The following is a 24,084-nucleotide window of genomic DNA, read 5'->3' as shown; positions in this document are numbered from 1 at the left end:
ACTAAAAATATAGTCGTACAATTTTTTGTCGGTAAATATCCTTTCTATATATTAAATATACATACATGTCTTTAATTTTTTGTTTCCAAGCAAGAGAAGGGCTCTCCTCTGTCTGGCTGGGTTCTGTCGGTGCTCTGCTTGCTTTTGGGAAATTTTATAAATTCATCATATCCAAATTATGAACAGAACAGAACTTTTAGATTAAATTTAAAAAACTTCATATAATGGGTGATACTTTAAATCTCATATTTCTTTTATATTTTTAGAGTGTGGTACTTGAATTCAAATGTCAAAACAAAATTCACACTAAACTTCAATTTGGGCTTGCCTTAGTCTATATACCAAGTTTTTTGCATGATAGAACAAACATACGAATCAATTTCTTGCTGTCATTTGCCTTACATGGATCTAAAATGTGTAAACAGCTCAAATGTATGTTTACTCCTTAGTCTTATTTCTTGATACACGGTTGGGGATGAGGTGAGTTGAATTTATATGCCATGCTTTTACGGCTGGATGCCCTTCCTGATGCCACCTTTATTTGAGGAGCTAATGAAGATGAAATGAATGATGGTGAATGGAATTTGGTTTGGAGGTGGAAGGAATCAGCTGTGGTCTATGAATAGGAACTGTCCCAGCATTTGCCTGGAAGTAAAATTGGGAAACCACGGGAAAACACTCTCAGAACAGCTGACGGTGAGGTTCAAAATCGCTCCATAGCCATAGTTCGTTAACATGTGCAGCCACTTCACTAAAATTTCCTCAAAAATATCAGATAAATAAAATTTATAGTTTAATCTATCAAACTCGAATTGTATGCAGCAGAAAAGCAAATATGAAACAATGCACCTACTCGCACATCTATCATATGTAAGAAACTTAATATTTGATCCGTGTTGTCACTATTCCACATTTCATGTTTATAAACATGAAATGTTATAATTTATAGTAATTTCATTTTAGTATTATATTGAATGGTGGATGATTTCCTTCTTACTCTCTATCACACATCTTGCAGTATAATATTTCCCCATCACTGGAAAAATATTTCCACCATATTGTGAAACAAATCTTTTTAATTCACTACATTTTCTTTCACTTTGGGTCTATCACTATTCTTATGTTTCATAGTCAGCTGTATGCATCACTGAACTGCAAAACAAAACTGGTCTATCCAAAGATAGGAATTTATCTGGCAGGCAAGTTTATTATGCAAATTCCTTGAATATTAGGGTTAGGAGCTACTGCTATAGGTCTACTTTCTGTAAAAGTGATCCCTGCATGGATATACAAAATAATATTCGCATCTGCTCCGCATTCACACTTCCTTCATCCACACCCGCATCTGCGAATTGTTATCCATGGATATTGTAAATATTTAACTACAGTATATTACACCCAAGATATTCAAATGGATAGATCTGTTAACACAGTACAATAGTCCTGACACCTGGCACCAGAACCCCTATAGTTACAGGTTCACGAGGGACTTTCTCTTGCTACAACTACCGACGTATTGACCTTTGTTGCTTCCTTCCATTAACTGAGTACAGGAGCCAGCTAGGCTTAGGTCAGATTTTTTGCTTTATGGTCTCAATGCTCTGTATATATCTCTATTCTCCCATACCTATGTCATGGGTCACCTAACCACAAGCAAAAACAAGAATTTGCCTGAGTGAAAATCAATAAACATCATTATTTAGAAATTGTCAGCAAAATTATCCGCACTGCCATACCGTTTGTATCCGCCAAGACACTAACTTCGCAGATATCCGCATCCGTGCAGGGCTGTACTTATATGAGGACAAGCAGAGATAGGAAATTTCCTGGAAGCTATTGCTATTATGTCTACTTGCTTCCTGGAAATTTTATGACTTGTATTAAGACAATCATAAAAATAAAAATTTTGAATAATGATTCAAATGCCAATGTATAATAAAAATGCCAATGCCTTCCAGAAAACTACTAAAAATGCTCTACGATATCCTAAAAATTGCTAAAAATTTACCTATTCCTAAAAATGACAATATTAAAAACATTTAAAGCAGTTATCATGCAAACATGTGATGCATACATTATAACAACAAAATGTCCCAAACATATAACTGAAATTTTTTATTTATAGTATTTTATTATCTGACTTTACTCCCTTCCTTTCTGAGGAAATTTCACGTATCCCAATTTAGGGTATGTTGCTACTGGTTTTAACAATGTGTTTATAATTATTACTAATGTTACTATTTTATTCCAATATACATTGAATTATTATTTGCTCTAACAGTATTTAAAATGCATGAATAGATAAGTGAAATGTACTGTAATATGTAAATAGGCTTATTTTTCTCATTCTGAAGTTAAACATGGATATAAATGTGGCCCAGCTTTTCTAAGTGTTTCAAGTCTCGGAATTACAATGGACAATACCATTGTGTTCATGAGCTTGGCTTGGGTTCCCTGGAAAATGTTCCAATCTGTCCACTGCTCTTCGACAATGGCAGAGTACACACATGCGTTATGCGGCTGTTGATAAGGTTGTTTGTGTGTTGCTTTTGACCAAGTAGGTCTTCCGGTCATATTACACATTGTTATATGTGTAAGCAATGTTTCAATTTTTGTATGAAGTATGCCTCTTCAGTGATGCTTAGGTCATCTATGACAGCTAATGGTGGAGCTGTTGAAAATCCAACCAACCTTCGGGCTGAGGACTGAACACGCATGAAGTAAAGTGTAACCAGACATCCGCTTTTATCCGGACATGTCCTCCTTTTTAGACAATTGTCTGGGGTCCGGGGGATTATTAAAAAAAAAGTCCTAGTTTTTTTAGTGAATCTGCTTATATATTACTCCAATTTTTACAAGTATTCTTCATTACATGACGGCATCATCGACATCATATCTGTTACAAAAGCTTTGTCGGACTCCATATTTACATTAAAACATACTGTATTTCCTCTCATGTGAACTGTTTTATAAAAGTTTTATAAAAACAACAACATTATTACTCCATGATAGTTTCCTACTCCTAAGAGCTCTGAATAAACAGTCCATAGAGATAACAAATTCAAACAGTTCAATATGAGTACAAGTGAAGTATTTTATTGACAATAAACATTCTGGTATACATTCTACATTTCTTGTTGCTGACCGCATCTTCCTGCTGTTGTTTTCCTTGTTACCAAGGATCATGTTTCCACTTTGGGATCACCTCCTCCTGCATGATATTATGCCATTTGCTTCCATCTACAATGACATGGGGAATATTGTGGATTTTAATGTTGATAGTTGGGTGGCTTTGGTTGGACCATCACAAAAAACCATGCTATTTTCCATCTCCCAGGCCAGTGATAATAATAGTTCTAAGGTCTTTCACCGAAGTATTCATGCATTTTGTACATATAAATGATGGAGAGTCTTGTCTGAAAGTAGAGCTTGCATAAGATGGATTTCTTGGTCCAAAATGTTATCCATGGAGTTTGTAGCCTACATCATCTTTCAAAATCATCATACACCTATGATCAGCCTTTCTAAGTGTCCAAGTGGCAATACTGGAATGGACAATGCAAAGGTAATCACGAGCTTGGCTTGGTTCTCCTTAAGATGCTCCTGTTTGCCCAGATTCTGTGCAACTGAAACATTGTATGCTTTGCCATCCCAGTTTGTCCCAAACTTCAGCCTTGCACTAGCCATCACTGCTTATGTTAAAATGAAATGGCGTATGGCTTTTAGTGCCGGGAGATCCCAGGACGGGTTCGGCTCGCCAGGTGGAGGTCTTTTGATTAGACACCCGTAGGCAACATGCGCGTCGTGGTGAGGATGAAATTATGATGAAGACAACACCTACACCCAGCCCCCCGTGCCAGGGAAAGTAACCAATGATGGTTAAAATTCCCGACCCGGCCAGGAATCGAACCCGGGACCCTTGTGACCAAAGGCCAGCTTGCTAATCATTTAGCCATGGAGCTGGACTGCTTATGTTAGATCTCAGGTACATGAAGTTGTTAACAATATCCAAATTAAGTATGCATATTACTGAATTTGTTGCTCTATTCCTTGTTGTGTTATTGGAGGAAACTACCTTTGGTGGAAACCAGAGTGATCACGCTGTTCAGCTTTGTGAAACGAACAAAGTCAGAGATTCTCCAAGTTTTTATCCAGAGCATAGAACGGAATCTTCAGGAACATTACATAACCCTGATCCATCAGGGGTTTCACAGTCATCGGAGAATATACTCACTTCCTTGATATGCGACGTGGATCATCCACAGATATCAAGGGATACACAAACAGCAGAAAATATACCGACGTCACATATCAGCAAAGAGCCTGCTTCAACCCATGTATGGACAGATTTAGGGCTGACAAAATCAGGCAAACTGCAGCAGCGGAAGATATTTGACATAAGTGTTTCTGAGAGAAAGGTTTAACAGCAGCGGAGTATTCGAGAAAAGCATGTGGAACTAGTTGTCGAAAAAAGTGTAGTGAGATATTCAGTCATATTCAAAGGGATAAAAAAAATGAAAAGTTTGGGAATCTTAGCAAAACCAAGAAAGAAGTTTTCATTTTAAGTCACACTGTTCATCAACCTGTTAAATGGAGCAAAGTGGAGAAGATTCTCACAGAAATATGCAAAGTTTTTTTTTCTTAACTACCCTAGGTTTTTCTAAAAATAATTATACTTTCGTAATGACCGTTTGTAGGGAAGCTCAAGATATTTCTTTAGTCTCCCCTGCAACTAAAGCAAAAACTAAAAGAATCAAAAGTGCTTGGAACAAAGTTGACCGTGATCTCATGAGGGCACAAGTCAAATCATTCAATCATGCTGTTTCACATTAACGCAGGGAACATGCTACAAACAAATGATACCTTCCTAGCGATATCACAGCAGCACCCATGCACAAACATTTTGTGCAGAACTTAAGAGGTACATGTTCTTACGACCTCTATCGATCAGTGTTAAGGGAAATGAATATTTCCTTTAGAAAACTTGGAAATGAAGAGTGTGAAAAATGGGAAATTTTCAGTCGGTACAATCCAAAACACACAGTTAATGAGCTGAAAATTGGATGTGGCATTTGCAGCAAGTGAGAATTGCACATTAGTACAGCAAGTGAAGCTAGAAGAAAATATAAAGAGCATTCTGATAAGGAATTCACAAATGACCACTTTTATTTTTCTGCAAACTTGCAGAAAGTGATTATACTTCCAGGAATGGATGAATTTAAGGTTTCAGTATTCACAAAACATCTTATAGCATTTAATGAATCATTTGCTCCTCTAGGACCTACAATTGAAAGCCGGAAGCCTTTCGCGGTATTGTGGCACGAGGGTATATCAGGGCGTAAACAAGAGGACATAGTCAGTGCCTACCATTCTTTCTTTTTGCATCATAGAGATGCTGAACATGTTACCTTGTGGGCAGATGACTGTTCCTCTCAAAACAAAAACTGGTGTATACTTATATATATATATATATATATATATATATATATATATTTTAATGGTTAATTCATTAGAAATCAAAGCTAAGCAAATTGATCTGTACTACTTTGAGCCAGGACACACGTTCATGTCAGCTGACTCTTTCCATCACCAGGTAGAGCTCTCCTTGAAGCGTAAGGGCAAGGTTTACGATTTTAAAGACTTTGAAGACTCTGTGAAGGCATCAAACAGTGGGAAAGTGACAGCTAAAGTGATGGCTATCGTGGACTTCTATGATTGGACACACGAATGTTCAACATACAAACTCAACAAGCAAGAGGGACGTCGTCCAGCCCTCCGAGATATTTCGTCAGTACGTGCTGAAAGGGGTAGGTTGTCGCTGTACTACAGAATGAACTACAATGAAAATGAACCTGTAAGGAAACTGGATTTCCTGGACAGTAAGGCAATGCGTAAGGGAATTACGGCATTCCAGCAACGAAGTACTTGTCATGGAATTCCAGCAGCTAGAAAGCTGGACATTATAGAAAAACTCATACCGCTCATGAGCAAAAATAGAAGACAGTTTTGGCTTAATATTCCAACATCAGAAGTGTCAGATTTGTGTGAAAGTTACAATTAATGATGAACTTGACAGACACTGTGAAGAGTTCAAATGTTAACGTCATGAATATCCAGACGTTTGGGTAATGCAACTCGTCATAACACCTTCGTTTGTACATCAAGAATCCAAAGATGTTTTTGTGTGCACTTACTATGCAGATCCCCTTATAAATATGTTAAGAACAATGGGTGTATGAAGCCAAACAGCCATAACTCCACTTTTGCCGATTTAATGCCATTAATGTCATTAATGTCATTAATTAACACAAAATAACAAAATTATACCCATGGATATATCAAATATTTATATATTATGGGTAAATATTAACTAAAACATTGCTGCATGGACACAAACTCATTTTTGCAATTTCTCAAAAACGAAAACTGACGGAGATACGGCTTTTTTGCTTAGGACGGCAGAAAGTGTCTTTCGATGAAGCATTTTGGTTTCTTATCATTAACCATCCTTCTTGCATGGTCTAAACATTGCAGTAAGTTCATTTCCAGTATCTTCATGACTTATTTGTGTTAAAACCATCTGGTCCTATTCCTAATTTGATTTCTTGTAGCTATTATAAACATTTACAACCTAACCCCTCAAGAATATAGGATACCTGCTAAGAAAGGGAAAGGACTATGAAAGAGGTCAAATTTAGCTCCCTGTGGTCAGTACACCTGTCTCCCACATCACTGAGTCTTTGAAAAAGATATTATTCTCTTCATTCTATTTTTTATTTTCTGATTTTCCATAAACTTGGATCACTTCAACTCAACAAATGTACTCTGGGATGTTACAGCTATTAGTGCCTGTATCCGTATGCTGGGACCGTCGGTGGGTTTCTCAATAGCATCATATGCTTTGAGTCAGTACATTGATCCATCGCTGCATCCCACAATTGGACCTGAGGATCCTCGATGGATGGGAGCCTGGTGGATGGGTAAGTGTTTATTTGCCTCAAAGAGATTTACTGGAATGTTATGTGCCAAGTCATTTCCATGAGCTCTATGAAATCATATTCTGTGATCTATTTTGAAGTTTGAATTTAGATAACAGGACAATGCTTAAATTTCTCTTATCATCTTCTGCAGCGTTTAATTCATAGATGGGGTTGTTGTAGTTTTGCATGTTGTCCGTTCTGTAGTTTATCTCTTCAGCTGAAAGGAGATCTGCCAGGATTTGTCTCATTTCATTTGATTCTATACAATTATTCTCCCCCACATAATCTTCTAATACTATGTGTCAGAGAATTTCATAGTGTAAAATATGCCCTATCCAGTTGTCTTTTTTTTCCACAAACATAACCTTTCTCCAGCTGAGCATTTCTTTGTTTGTTACTTTATCCACACATTACATTTTCAGCATCCCTCTGTAGCACCACAATTAAAACACTTCAGTTATTTTAAAATATGCTTTACATCACACCAAAACAACTTGGTCTTACGGCAATGGTCTTATAGGATAGGAAAAGGATAGGAGTGGGAAGAAAGCAACTGTGGCCTTAATTAAGGTACAGCCCTAGCATTTTTTTGGTGTCTGTCTGTCGGTCGGTCCTACAGGACCAACAGGTAGAATAGGTTGTGTAGTGATGGTGGTGATTATTGTTTTAAGGTGAAGTACAATTAGGCAACCAAACCAACCTCCTTGTGTAGCATCTCATCCAAAAAGTGCATCTAATCTCAGATTAGGAGAAACAACAGGAAACCATCCGAATAAATAATTTCTTAGGATATAACTATTGATCTTCATTGAAGTGCACTGGCTTTGATTACTGTGAAGGCCTGTTGGACAAGGGGTGCTAAACTCATACCCAAAGAGTATTCTTTCATTAGTCATGCCCAGTGGCCATTCCACCTACCAAGCAATATAACAAATTTCTCTTGAATGACTGCCAAGGTATGAGGAACCAGTAGCTCTGTTCCTATTGATTATTGTCAAGCAAATTCTCAGAATGCAGGATAAGAAAATTGTGATGTTGAATGAATTTACATATTCCTTTTCTTTTCAGGCTGGTCTATTAATGGTGTAATGGCTTTTCTACTAGCATTTTTTATAGCGCTGTTTCCTAGGCAACTGGCACGTGCCAAACGGAGGAAAACACAGCCAATAACTCATGCAGATATCTCATTTGAGGGTGAGTATTCAAAACTATTTTAATTCTGTTCTATTAGTTTTATTTTCCACATACATAAACATAGCAAGTAATGAAAATCATTTTATTTTCCGTATTGAAAGAATCTCAATAATAATAATATAAAAGAATTTATTGGACTCCAACCTATTCAATACATTACTGGATGTTAACATTTTTAGTTAAACATCGTTAAAATGGAGACATGTTTCGCCCTCCATGTGGGGCATCATCAGTCATATCAAAGCACCTCAAAATTAAACCAGACGTCTGGTTGGAAATTATGAGCAATATTTGTAAGAAAGAATACATTAAAAACACGTGCAAAGTCCTATCCAAAACGAAATAACAACAGACTAGTTACACATAGTAAAATACGCTAGTGGTTTCTTAATATTAAAATGAGGTTATCATATGCACAGTATAAAAATGGAAGTAATCAAAGTCCGTATGATATTGAGTTCGATGGTAGTTCTGCGTAGTATATACAAATGTTGGCAAAATAAAACACAATTTATAATTACTGTACACTTATTTCTAATTGTTAAAAATGATGAGGTAAAACATTCCAATTTGACTATTTGTAATTTGGCTCCAACCAAAATAATTCGCCCTAGGATTCATGAGGTAGTCAAACTCCGTTGGTCACTCTCTATTTGAATGGAGTGCACAGTGCAAATGAACAGCTTTTGTTGATTGTAAAACTGAGGCTGTGCTAAGACAGAGTTAAAACAACACCAGCTTCAAATGAAGATAGTTAAAAACATCATTAGGTTCTTCCTAGTTGACTGAAAATTTGCGTATATTTTGTTGTTGAAGTGTGGGAAAGTCAGTTGTTGGTTGAATGGGCAACGGTCGAAAATGTTGTGCAGTGCAATCGGTGTTTGAGCTGTCCTACTTGTGAGGGAAATCTGAAAATGGAGGATTTGTCTTAATTAGTTAAGTGAAATGACGGAAAAGAAAAGAAACGGGAAAATGACGTGAGATATGAGATAAAAAAGAAATTACCCACCCTTATAAAAGAAGTTTCCGACATCAATAATTTCACCGTTCTCAAACAAACCCACGAATTAAGAAAAAAGGTAGACACCAATAATGTTATAGTAACGAAAGCCGACAAAGGCAATGCCGTAGTCCTAATGAATAAACACGACTACGTCAAAAAAACGGAGGATTTCTTTTCCGATAATTCTTACTCAATAATTTCAAAAGATCCTATCTTAAAAACTCAGCGTAATTTAAAAACAATCCTAAAAAATTCACCTTTCTTATTTAATGAACACGAACATCAAAAACTCATCAATATGAATCCCAAATTACCCACCGTCAGATCACTGCCAAAAATACATAAAAATGATGTTCCCATTCGACCCATCATAAATAGCCGAAATAGCCCAACGTACAAAACTTCTCAGTTCCTCCAAAAATTCCTTAAGAAACACTTCACATTTCACAATAAACACCCTATTAAAAACTCAATAGAATTATGCGAAACTTTAAATAAATTTAATTTGCAGCCTAACCACATAATGTGCTCATTTGACATTACCAATATGTTCCCGAACATTCCCGCTAAAAAAACTATCGAAATCATACGAACTAATCTTTCTAAACACAGCACCTTAAGTCAGTTAGAAATAGAAGAATGCTTACAATTACTAACTTTCGTCCTTCATAACAATTATTTTACGTTCAATAATAAGATATACAAACAAGAAGGTCTAGCCATGGGTGATCCCATTTCGGGAATACTCGCCGAAATTTATATGGACAACCTCGAAAATAGTAAAATAACAAACAGCATTAACGGTTTGTGTCTTTGGCTACGCTATGTCGATGACACACTAGCAATAATAGACAAAAGCTGCAATAATAGTGAAGACATACTAACTTACTTAAACAGCCTTGACAATTGCATCAAGTTTACTAAAGAAGATGAGGATAATAATATCATCAATTTTTTAGACATTACAATCACCAGGACCTTAAACAATTTCGATTTCCAGATTCACAGAAAACCTTCATTCACTCCCACAACCATAAAACAAAATTCTCTTCACCCACAATCGCACAAACAAGCCTCATTTTACAGTTTAGTGTACAGAGCGTTAAAAATTCCCATGTCAACCGTCAATTTAAAAAAAGAAATAAGTACCATAAAAGAAATAGCTGTTTTCAATGGGTACAATCCCTCAATCATACAGAAAATAATCAATAAAGTGAAATTGAAATTGGCCACAAACCTCTCCCCAATAAAAATTAATAAGCCTAAATATGCATCATTCACCTACATTAACCCCATTATACATCAAATCGCTACCCCTTTACAAAAATATAATATTAGGGTAGCCTATAAGACCCATAATTCTAATCAAAAGCTATTTTTCAACCACAATAAGATAAACTCGGACAACAATAAATTTTCGGGCTCTGGCATTTATAGACTGAAATGTGCTGAATGTAAGAGTTCATATATCGGTCAAACTGGTAGGAGCTTTGCAATTAGATATGCAGAACATTTCAATGCCCAAAAGCACAATAAACACTCAGCCATGAGCATCCATATGAAAGACACCGGACATAGCTTTACCACAATCGAACAGGATCTCCAAATTTTAAAAAGACTAGATAAAGGCAGGCTCATGACCGAGTTCGAAAATTTATACATTTTTTTGGACCAAAAATATAATAAGAATAAGAATTTAAATGATCCAATAGACAACCAAAGCCCTCTTTACGAACAATTAATATTTTCGCACAATAGTTTAAATCTGAAAGACAAAAGACTTGTCAACATCCTCAAAACAAGCTCTCCAAGCACCCCCACTAAGCCGCTCAACTCATCACGCCCATATTCTCCCTCCAATACACACAACTCCTCCCCAAGCGCCAATCACATACCCACAGCGCCGCCTTCTCAAATCCACTCCCCTCCTCTAAGACGTCACACGTACAACACGAGGAGCAGGACATTAGCGACAGCCAGTGCTCCACAAACCTCCTAACAATTAGGCAACAGCTCAACAGCTTTCAAGGTAAATTTTTAACTTTCACATTTTTTCATTTCTCAATGATTTCCCGTTTCTTTTCTTTTCCGTCATTTCACTTAACTAATTAAGACAAATCCTCCATTTTCAGATTTCCCTCACAAGTAGGACAGCTCAAACACTGATTGCACTGCACAACATTTTCGACCGTTGCCCATTCAACCAACAACTGACTTTCCCACACTTCAACAACAAAATATACGCAAATTTTCAGTCAACTAGGAAGAACCTAATGATGTTTTTAACTATCTTCATTTGAAGCTGGTGTTGTTTTAACTCTGTCTTAGCACAGCCTCAGTTTTACAATCAACAAAAGCTGTTCATTTGCACTGTGCACTCCATTCAAATAGAGAGTGACCAACGGAGTTTGACTACCTCATGAATCCTAGGGCGAATTATTTTGGTTGGAGCCAAATTACAAATAGTCAAATTGGAATGTTTTACCTCATCATTTTTAACAATTAGAAATAAGTGTACAGTAATTATAAATTGTGTTTTATTTTGCCAACATTTGTATATACTACGCAGAACTACCATCGAACTCAATATCATACGGACTTTGATTACTTCCATTTTTATACTGTGCATATGATAACCTCATTTTAATATTAAGAAACCACTAGCGTATTTTACTATGTGTAACTAGTCTGTTGTTATTTCGTTTTGGATAGGACTTTGCACGTGTTTTTAATGTATTCTTTCTTACAAATATTGCTCATAATTTCCAACCAGACGTCTGGTTTAATTTTGAGGTGCTTTGATATGACTGATGATGCCCCACATGGAGGGCGAAACATGTCTCCATTTTAACGATGTTTAACTAAAAATGTTAACATCCAGTAATGTATTGAATAGGTTGGAGTCCAATAAATTCTTTTATATTATTATTATACATAAACATATCCAAACAAGGAAAGAGTATCTGGTATCAGTGAATGCTTAGTGATTGTTCTGATATTTATACTGTAATCTTGTGCACTGAATGTAGTAGTTCACCATTTCTCCATGTGTTTAGTTGCTGGCTTTGGTGCTCGATTAATCAACTACACATATCTTATGCCCAAGACTACAGGTGGATTTTGAACTCTTAGAAGGCAGAATTTATAGGTCTCACTGAAAGGAGAATCCTCTAACACAGTTACATTATCTCCCTGCTAGCTTTTTACAAACTGTGAGAGGCTATCATGTTCAGTTAAACATGCATTGCAAGTTGTGAGACAGGCTTTTTGTGATTTATACAGTTATTTTTTGACATGTTTAATAAGAAGAGAGTCAGTGACAAATATATTGCTTCAATTTTGGACTCCATGGATGTAGATGAAAGTGATTTTCCATTTGAAGGGGCCAAAGATGCAAAATCAGGTAGTGAGTCGTCTTTGTGCAAGAGGGACTCAAGTGCCCTGGAGAATGAAACAGCTGACAAATGGACCGACGTGCGGAACTTAGACTCAGGACCTTCAAGTATCATTCTGATATATAATATTAATCAAGGACCAATTTCATATTCATATTTTGACATGGCATCTGAGCTTACTGAGTAATTTTCAGAGTTTTTGATACTGAAATTTTTGACATACCAGTAATTCACCATAAAACAGTAACTCAGGAAATCAAATGGAAACAACAGGCAACACCACCAACTAGAACATGTAGAATCAATGATTGGTCATCTCCAACACTATTTGATATATGGGCTTTGATTCGCGTAATCACTAGTAACTTATTTGTTGAATTACTCTTATCCCTCTTATGCGCTAACATGCTGCAACATTTTTTTTTGCTAGTTGCTTTACGTCACACCGACACAGATACGTCTTATGGCGACAATGGGACAGGAAAGGGCTAGGAATGGGAAGGAAGCGGCCGTGGCCTTAATTAAGGTACAACCCCAGCATTTGCCTGGTGTGAAACCACGGAAAACCATTTTCAGGGCTGCCGACAGTGGGGTTCGAACCTACTATCTCCCGAATACTGAATACTGGCCGCACTTAAGCGACTGCAGCTATCGAGCTCGGTGCTTCAAAAATATGAAAATATCGTACATACCGGTATTCAAGGTAAGTCATTAACATTACGTACATATGCAGGTTTATAGCTAGTGTTAGATAATTCTGGATGAGTTTTAATTTCCCATATTTTCGGTCCGTGTACAGACATAAAACGCTTCCACCCATGTAAAGTGAAAAAGGAAAATCCAGAACATGCCAAGTTACCCGTATCAACTTGTGTAAGACCCCTGGTGAATCTTAGGCACTTGCTGGGCTGAGTGGCTCAGACGGCTGAGGCGCTGGCCTTCTGACCCCAACTTGGCAAGTTCGATCCTGGCTCAGTCTGGTGGTATTTGAAGGTGCTCAAATAAATCAGCCTCATGTCGGTAGATTTACTGGCACATAAAAGAACTCCTGCAGGAGTAAATTCTGCCACCTCGGCATCTCCAAAAACCATAAAAGTAGTTAGTGGGACGTAAAGCAAATAACATTAATTAATTAATTTATTATTCTTAGGCACTCATTTGGTTGGTAGTGGTGGTATTATTATTTTAAAAGGAAGTACAACTAGGCAACTATTCCCTCTTTATTCAGAAATGAAGAAGAATGAAGGTATCAGCAAAAGGAAGGGGAAAAGCCGTGAAGGGCATGAAAATGAAAGACTTCCTAGACCATATGTGGACAGTGAAAGAGCTCCTTCCTTGAGCTAATGGCATAAGCATGGGAAGAGCCAGGAGCAGTTGACAATAGTTTGTGCTGTAAAGATTAGATTGCAATGTGTGGAATCACGGTGCAAGATGTCACAGCAATATATTACTGGATATTTTTAAACATTAACAACCAGAACCTCAAAAGGATGCCTAGAAGCGAATGGGATGGGAAAAGCAGTAAGTGGAGTTGTCAGTTTATTTTTACAGTACAGTGTTCGTTTGTTTCAACTTGGCTGCAAGCGTACTAGCACAATATGAAACAAGACAAGATATCAGAACACTGCGCATCTCTCCATGTGGACTTGATAAGCATTTGTCATCCAGAATTCTCAAGTTTTCATTGGATACCGCACAGCTCTCACTGGTGTGGCTTGAGTAAAAGAATACTTTCTCCCTTAGTTTACGATAGCTGTCAATGGCGTAATACAAAGCCAAGAACATCAAAGTCGCACCACATCTTAACGTGCAGAGAAGTCCAGTAATACCTGGCTGAGTATATTATGTTCATGGGATACAATTGTACAGTTTGTTTGTCATTCATTGTTTATTCTCTATTCCTAAACAAGCTTTAATATTGGCCTACAGTATTTCTATGAGTACAGGTAATAGTCAAAGGAGTAGTAATCACATGTAGATGTGATTAATTTTGTTTCCTATGCATAATCTAATGAAGTGAATATAATAATTAGACATATTTATTTAGCACAAGGCAAAATAACTTATTTTATTTCCTCACCATAATCTAATGCACTGAATGGAAAGAGACATTTGGTACCAGTACAATGAAACTGTCAAAAGTTTAAATCTGTTTAGATACGTGTCCCTTCACTAGTTATAACTAAGAGCCATGCAAGTAGCTGTTAGGCTGTACCTTCTGTCAGAGCACATTCTCTGCTCCTTTACCTGCCTGAGCTGAATTGTGCCCGCCTTTATCCTAGATCTTTCAAACTTAATACCATAGGGGCCGGAAGAAAATGAGTTGACCAAGGAAGTAAGATGGGAAAGATCAAAGCAAGGATACTGTGGATGTATACTACTGCATCCTACCACAGACGCAGGTACTCATTCAGCATAATTCAATTGGCACTGAAATTTACCTATGTAAAGTTTTTGATTTCACTACCATTAGCAGTGATTTTATAACTATTGCAGCATGATCTGTTAGCAAGAGCAGAACCTCAAAATTGACACACAAGTCATTCAGCTGGCTCTAACATAAGATATTTGCATTTTGGAAACTGAGATTAAAGTACTACTGCTTCTTCTTCTTCATCTACTACTACTACTACTACTACTACTACTACTACTACTACTACTACTTTTTTTTTTGCAAGTTACTTTACGTCGCACTGACTCAGATAGGTCTTATAGCGACGATGGGACAGGAAAGGGCTAGAAATGGGAAGGAAGCGGCCGTGGTCTTAATTAAGGTACAGCCCCAGCATTTGCCTGGTGTGAAAATGGGAAACCATGGAAAACCATCTTCAGGGCTGCCAACAATGGGGTTCAAACCCACTATCTCCCAAATACTGGATACTGGCTGCGCTTAAGTGACTGCAGCTATCGAATTCGATACTACTACTACTACTACTACTGCAAGCATTAAATTCCATTTAATTGAAAAGGTTGGTGGATGCAGAGCAGGTCTCAGCCCAGAAGTGGCCACGGCTGATCCGTGGTCCGACAGCTCTGCACTCCGACCGGCCAACTGAGCAGAAGAGGGGTGGTCACAGTTCTACCATGGCTCTATGTCTCTGTATTCGGAAGACAGGACAGGGCTGAACCTTATAGCTGGCCCCAGTCGTCGGCTGTTCTGAGAATGGTTTTCCGTTGTCCTGCACTAAGGCGAATGCCGGGACAGTTCCTAGTATAGGCCACAGCCACCAACTCCCTCACCTTCTCTGAGCATCTCCTTCACCGTAATAAATCTCCCAGCCTGATAAAATAATAATAATAATAGTAATAATAATAATAATAATAATAATAATAATCAGAGGCCCACCTCCCCCTTCAGGGGAGGAACAAAAACATTTTAGTGGTAGTAGTTCATTGAAAAATAGAACAGGCTCTAGGGAAAAATGTTCTTGGAAATTTCTGTAGCTTAAAACAAAAAATCCATTAGTAGTTGTATGTTTTCCAAGCATAAAAAGAGGTGTTGAACCCCTTTTGAGATTTTCTCCATCATCATCATCATCATCATCATCATCATCATCATCATCATCATCATTCCCTTCACATAGGATTGGCATAAGGAAAGATATCTAACCATAAAACTGGCTCAAGTCCACATATGATACAGATTGAACCCGTGACCCCTTTAAGGCGTAAAAGAATGTAGTGGAAGAAGAAGAAGCTTTCGTGGGGGTCTGGCACCGAATTGAGTAAGCGCTAGACATAACTCCTCAGAAGACACTGGGGTTGGGGGGCCTGAACCCTAACACGGCGCGTCCCATAGGGCTGATAGGGGATGTTCCTGTAGATATGCAGGACAGGTGTGAATAAGGCCAAGCCAAATAAGCACCCACGGATCAACTGAGGCAAAAAGGACTGCACTCAACGGTCTCGATGGCGGAAGAGGATATTTCCCAACGGCTGAGAGAGCGGAAGAACTGGCTCTTTGGCTTACAACCAAAGTTCTAACCATGAACTCCTAATTAATCGTAAATGATAATTTAGCCGGAAGGCACCTCTCGATCTTAACCATCGAGTTGTAACCTTGTGATCATACCAGTATGATCACCTCCTGCATGTATCTTCAACTTGCAACATTGGCATGATGGATAACACATTATCACAGCAACTACCCCAGGCTCTGGACACACCTAGTCCGGTTTCTCCCGATCATCGGATTCTGGGGGATCGGGAGCATCATGCAGAGAAGAGTCGGAGCTTCTCAAAATCTCTTCGTCCCAAGAAAAAAGACCTTCTTAGGTACAATTAATGTCAACACCCTACTGAAAACAGGCAAGCTTAAACAGCTAACGGACACCCTGGATAAGTTCGATATTCAAATCATAGCACTCTAGGAAACGCGCTACCAGGATGAAAACCATTTTGACTCTCAAGAGCACAGGATATTTAAGGGTAAACCTGCCATAAGAATCCATGGGAACTTAACTTGGAACAGCTTTTGCGGTATGAAAAACTATCATCAGTTCTGTACTTGACTTTACATCCCCATCTGAAAGAATCTCAGTACTTACTGTGAAATCTGGCAATAAAGCTTACTCCTTGGTCAACGCCTACGCTCCCACAAACACTGACAATAAGAAAAACCCAGAGAAAGTGGAAGCCTTCTGGGAACTCTTAGAAGAAACTACTAGCAAGATTCCAAAGCATCACGTGAAAATCTTAGTAGGTGATTTTAACGCACAGGTTGGCAGAGAGAGGAAACACAAATGGATTGTTGGTCATCACTCGGCACATTGGAGAACGAATAAGAACAGAGAACGTCTTATAGACTTCTGTAAAACCTTTGTCTTAAAACTCATGTCTACGCATCTTGCGAGACCCCCACATAAGAAAACGTGGAAATCACCAAACCCGTTATTGGGCGAATTCCAGATTGATCACGTCGCAGTCTCCAGAAAGAATATGTGTGAGATCCAAAATGTTAGAGTACGGAAGGGAGTTGTCGACTCGGACCACTACCTAACACAAATCAAAGTGAGATTCCAACCCAACAGATGCAGACCTAAACACAAAAGATCTCTAAGAGTTGATCCAGAATGTCTTCGACAGAACGCCACGACCTTTCTACAAGACATACAAGAGCAGGACCCCAAGGACTGGCCAGGCCTTCGTAAAACACTTCCGACATCAGCCATGAAATTAGGACGGCCTCCAAGAAAATGCAAACATAGGTGGTGGAACACAACCTGTGATAAAGCCATTGATGAACGGATGAAAGCATGGAACCAGTGGAATGGACATCAAACAACTAAGAGATGGGAGACCTTCCTAAAAATTCAGAAAATCTCCTCAAAAATAATCCGCATGGAGAAACGAGCCTATGACAAAAATAGACTCGTAGAAATCGAACAAGATTTCCTTAGAAACAACTCCAGGAATTTCTACAAGACCTTCTGTGAGAATTTATCTAGTTATCAACCACCATCTTTATGTTTCCGTCAAGCAAATGGAACATTAGAAACGAACACCAAAGAGAACTGCACCATTCTAGCTGACTACTTCCAAGACCTCCTCAATTGTGATCCTCCAAAGGAAAGACTGAACTTTGAAAAGCCCATGCTCAACCCCGATTCACAGCCACCGACAATACAGGAAACAGCAGAGATCATACGATCGCTTAAAAATAATAAAGCTCCTGAAGAGGACGGCATCACTGTGGAGATGTGTAAACTTGGAGATGATAAGCAAAACTCATGCAATCCTAGTAGAAATATGGGAAACGGAAATGATTCCACAGGATTGGAAGTGTGCATTAATACACCCATTGCACAAGAAAGGTGACAAGGCAGATCCAAACAACTATAGAGGCATATCTCTACTGCCAATCGCATACAAAATTCTTTCCAAAGCTCTCTTGAACTGGTTAGAAAAACAGACAGATCACCTGATTTAAAGATAAAAATTTCATTGTTCCGTATTGAAAGTATTAACGTTAAAAATTAAATAATTGAAAAAGAGGTTCAACCTATTCAATACATAAAAGAAAGGAACGTAGTGATTACATTCTTATTTAATAGTGATTAGAAATGGGACCGGTTTCGACCCTAGTCCAGGTCATCGTCAGCCGTTCAAAACATAAAAAACAAGAAAAACAATGCATATGAAAAAGAATAAGTGAACTCTGGATCGGTATAAGATGAAATATAAATAGATGATGGGGGTAGAAATTGTGAGTCACTTAAAATAAAACAGTACGTAATGTTATGAAAGGTAGTATAGCACACGCAATGATAAGTGAAGTCTCTCAATGTTTATGAATAGTGGAGAACGGTCAAATGGGTCAGTTTTAACACTCTGTCAGGTACAAAGTCACAACACTATCGAACAACATATGAAGATCCATAATATTTTGAAGTCGCAGACGAATAGATTTGTAGAAGCAAACTGCCAGCTCTCGGAGATCAGCGCGGCACATCCAAGGTCATGCGCTGTGGTCTCGAACGCCAAAGTAGAATGGAGAATATCCTGAAGGTCCAGTATTTGCCTCGGTTGCGGGAAGTTAAGAACGTATATATAGAAATATACAACGCAATTCAGTATAATTGAATGAATAATTGTGCTGTGTTCTTGGAAACTCAGCAGGAGCACAATTATTCATTCAATTATACTGAATTGCGTTGTATATTTCTATATATAGGTTCTTAACTTCCCGCAACCGAGGCAAATACTGGACCTTCAGGATATTCTCCATTCTACTTTGGCGTTCGAGACCACAGCGCATGACCTTGGATGTGCCGCGCTGATCTCCGAGAGCTGGCAGTTTGCTTCTACAAATCTATTCGTCTGCGACTTCAAAATATTATGGATCTTCATATGTTGTTCGATAGTGTTGTGACTTTGTACCTGACAGAGTGTTAAAACTGACCCATTTGACCGTTCTCCACTATTCATAAACATTGAGAGACTTTACTTATCATTGCGTGTGCTATACTACCTTTCATAACATTACGTACTGTTTTATTTTAAGTGACTCACAATTTCTACCCCCATCATCTATTTATATTTCATCTTATACCGATCCAGAGTTCACTTATTCTTTTTCATATGCATTGTTTTTCTTGTTTTTTATGTTTTGAACGGCTGACGATGACCTGGACTAGGGTCGAAACCGGTCCCATTTCTAATCACTATTAAATAAGAATGTAATCACTACATTCCTTTCTTTTATGTATTGAATAGGTTGAACCTCTTTTTCAATTATTTAATTTTTAACGATCACCTGATTACAAGATACTGATTGGCGAATACCAAGCGGGTTTCAGGAAAGGTCGATCATGTGCAGAACAAATATGGAACTTGAAGACGATATTAAGGATTCGCTGAAGTGCCAGCACGATCGTCACCTTTGTGGATTTTAAGAAGGCGTATGACTCTGTGGACAGACAGACAGTATTTGATACTCTAGAAGAACTCAGAGTGGACAAGAAGTCCAGAGCACTTATCCAGCAGACCCTCACAAGTACAACCTCTAAAGTGAAATTCCTTGGAGAAATCTCCGAGTCTTTTGAAATATGTACGGGCATTCGTCAAGGTGACGGCATCTCCCCTATTCTGTTTAACTTAGTTCTAGACAAAGTTATTAGAGAGTGGGAAAAGGATATCAAGGGTGTGAACATCGGAAATTTGGGAAGCAAGATCAATGTGAAATGTTTAGCATTTGCTGATGATCTCGCAATCATTACTAAGACCAAGGATGAAACAAGGTATGCCATACAGAGACTACACAATATAGCATCAAAGGCAGGCCTCCAGGTATCCTACGAGAAAACTAAGTACATGGAAAATCTACGAAAAAATAGCAAAAGAACTCCACTAGAGATGGAAAACGGCACAATTTCGCAGGTGCCCTCCTTCAAATACCTTAGAGAAATTATACTACCATCAGGATTAGACAGTAGTGCCAATGTAGAAAGAAACACCAAACTACATAAGGCATACAGACTGACGTGGAATTACGACGACAAAAGAGTCATATCGCGTAATGCAAAATTACGACACTACAAGACAGTTGTATTGCTGGAAGCTTTATATGCCTCAGAAACCATATGCTTAGGTGGTCACTCTAAAATTACAGAAATTAAAAAGCAGGAGCGGAAAATTCTCAGGAAAATTTATGGTCCTACGAGAGAAAATGGAATGTGGATTAAGAGGAGAACAGTGGACCTCTACTCCTTCACCGACAGGTTTACTGATGCCATACGGAAAAGGCGCCTTAATTTCTATGGCCATATCTACAGAATGAACAGCGACAGACTAAAACATTATTCAAAGTAATCAACTCAAAGAAGGTCAAAATAAAATGGCTAGAAGAAACTAAGGCGGACCTCCAAGAAATAAATATCACGGATGACATCATGGAAAATCGTGGAGCTTTTAGAACAAAAGTAGCCAATCATAAATTTAGGGAGAAACCAAAAAAGACAACTGGTAGGAAGTGGTCGACAGAACGCAAGATGCAACACAGTGCATTCATGAAGAGATTTTGGGAGGATAAGAAGGCACAAACCATCAAACCAACTAACAAGTTCAAACACGCTCTACGAATGGGCATAACGAAGAAAGAAAGAATATTATTATTATTATTATTATTATTATTATTATTATTATTATTATTATTATTATTATTATTATTATTATTATTATTATAATCATCATCATCATCATCATCATAATCAACATCACCATTCATGCCATTCATTGAGGGTATATGGCACCAACATATGTTTGAAAACCATGTAGTCTGAAAGTAATTTCAAGCATGAGGATACATTTTACAACCTATGCATAATGTTTGTATGTTGGGTATTCAGCGCAAAGGCTGGTTTGATCTTCCACAGCTCAGCCAACAGCTGTCATAAATAGCCTAGGTGTCACTGAAGAGGCATACTAGGGAAATGAGGAGTGAGGTAGTTTCCCGTTGCTTTCCTCACCGAGCCAGCAGTTGCTATTACATATCAGTCTGCCAAGTCCACTGAAAAGTATGCACCAACCGACCCTATGAGCGATATTTTCACACCATTCATAACAGGAAATGGCTGCATAAGGAATGGCATTACTATCATCACACATACCCCTTTCAGACCGTGTACGCACAATTGTGCGGGTTCGTATTTTATTTTTGTCTGAGCTTATTTGACATTTTCTTGGCACTAGACTGGACTGCAGTGCTTGTGCAGGACACGTAGCATATACTTCAGCTGTTTTTATTTAGTACTTGACCACCACGGGGCAGGAAGAAGAGTTTAAAAATACAGTTCATTAGCAAGATGGCAGGAAGCAGTAGTGCCTAAAGAAAGTATTTAATTATTGCATTCATATTAATCTAGAAGCTTTACTGAATATCAGAATATAATCAATGAAGTGTGTAAACTGTATAGCAAACGTAAATTGTGAACTTACAACATTGTACATAATACCATGAGGTTTTGAATGTTGATACGCACATATGTGTAGGCTAGATTTCCTTACAGGCAATGCATGCAGGAGTGCTGGATGCTGTCACAAAGAGGACTGTGAAAGCAAAACTCGTAGTCTACATGAAAAATGTAATGTACAAGATTTTAATTGTTTAAAATCGTTCCACACTGTAAAATAGAACATTTGATCATGTACATGTGCATATTCACATGTACTGAGTTGAATTTTTGTAATTTTTTATTTTTTGCAAGTAGTGAATGAAGTCCTGACACGCACAATTGTGTGGGTTTTGTTTTTCAGCCGATAGTTCTTATTTTGTAAAATAAACTGTAAAAACATGTATTTGAGAGTATTCTAGTAAGTTTTTGACATTTTGACACCTCCAGATTCCTTTCAGGTCTGACGACAAGTTGCTGCTGCCAAAAGGGCAGTAAAAGCAAAACTCTTTCTCAATGTAGAAAATGTAACGTTTACTTGTGTTTGAACGAAGATTTAATTAAATTATTCCCCACTGTAAAATAGAATATTTGATCATGTACATATGTATATTCACATGCATTGAGGTAATTTTTCTTTTATTGTTAGTCGTGAATTAAGTCCTGACACGCACAATTGTGCGGCTGCTTTTTTTTTTTTTCAGATGTTAATTTTTATTTTGTAGAATAAACTAAAAGTATATGTATTTAAGAGCATTTTATTCAGTTTTTGACGTACAAACAAAAATTCACACCGCCAGTTTTCTTCCAGGTCTGAAAGGGATACCTCAGTCAATTTCATATTGTCAAAGCCAAGGATGAGACTGAGACAGATCAATGAAAGTAACAAATTTGATATAGCCTATACCAGAAGACAAAGTGCACTGTAAACACTACATCTCGCCAGCAAAGGCATCTATGCATAAGATTTGTGGTATATAATCTTGATTGATGTGAACTTTTCATTTAATATTTTCTATTGCTCAAAGAGCGGTGATATAAAACAACTGATAGGATATTTATAATCTCGTATTCATAAAGTGTCGATCAGGAATTTTGCTGCCAGATATATCTATGTCATGGTGAAGTTATAGTCGGACAACCAGTGTCATGGCGTCATAGTAATTGTAACACCATTGCCGGATGGTAATGAAATTAATCATTCGGTAACTTTTACTCTAGGAGAAGTGATGGCAACTCTTAGCTCATGTTTATAGATTAACAGTGCTACTTGTGGAACTAAACGTGTTCACAAAACTTCTGGTGTATTACTTCTCATCTAATAAAAGTCATGTGGTAGTCTTTTTGTATATCCCTCTTTTTTTAGTAAGCAGTCAAATCTGAAATAGTTCTCATCATTCTGAAGAATCTGACTGCATGGCAGGGAATTTCATGTCAGATGTGTCCCATATTACCTCTTAAGTGGACCATAGTATTTTATTTCAAGTCACAAGCACCTATTCTAGGATCACCTCATCTGATAACACACTAGCAGAGGTTTTAGACATAAGTACATAAGGCTGATAAAGAAGTATATCTGTAAACACTAAAGTGTATGACAACCAGCAATAACGGTATTTGGTTCAAGCATGATTACACTGAAAATATATAACTTCTTGTTTCAGACTTCATGCAGACAGTGAAAAAGCTGCTAAGGAACAAGGTATTTGTCCTGAATACTACTAGCACTGTCTTCTTCGTCTTCGGTTTTGCAGGCTACTGGACGTTCATGCCCAAATATCTGGAGACTCAGTATGGTCAGACAGCAGCTAGTGCTAGCTTGATTTCTGGTATGATATGTAAATGATATACTTGTTTAATACAGAAAAGTTAGACCTATTAATAATTTGGGTTTAAACATTTCATATGATTAACAAGCCTAGTATATTACAAAATAGAAAATTAAGAATTCCTAGAACTCTCCAAGAGGGCTGAATTAGGGGTTTGTAACTGGAGTTGAGAAGCTAAACAGCATAGGTAAGGAAGTGTAAGCATTTCCGCATGTACAGTAAAACCTAGTTAAGACGTTTCTGCAAGGGACAAGGAAAAAGAACGTGTTAAGCGAGAAAATGTACTACTAAATA

At 37.7% G+C, this 24,084-nt stretch overlaps 1 protein-coding gene across 5 annotated transcripts in view; it reads left to right on the top strand.

The window, feature by feature from the left end:
* Positions 1–24,084, top strand: part of LOC136861679 (solute carrier organic anion transporter family member 74D) — a 287,694-nt gene that overhangs the window by 188,801 nt on the left and 74,809 nt on the right. For all 5 annotated transcript variants that reach the window (XR_011019109.1, XM_068230942.1, XM_068230951.1 and 2 more), the window contains 3 exons: positions 6,840–6,980; positions 8,049–8,174; positions 23,626–23,790. Coding sequence is in view for 4 of the 5 variants with exons in the window: in XM_068230942.1 (XP_068087043.1) it covers positions 6,840–6,980; positions 8,049–8,174; positions 23,626–23,790 (432 nt within the window). In the remaining variant the exon portion in view is untranslated. The remainder of the gene's footprint in view (positions 1–6,839; positions 6,981–8,048; positions 8,175–23,625; positions 23,791–24,084) is intronic.

The sequence above is a fragment of the Anabrus simplex genome, chromosome 1, assembly GCF_040414725.1.
Source record: "Anabrus simplex isolate iqAnaSimp1 chromosome 1, ASM4041472v1, whole genome shotgun sequence".
NCBI classification, from domain to species: Eukaryota; Metazoa; Arthropoda; class Insecta; order Orthoptera; family Tettigoniidae; genus Anabrus; species Anabrus simplex.
The sequence above is the reverse complement of the archived record's forward strand: the minus strand, read 5'-3'. Positions and strand labels throughout refer to the sequence as shown.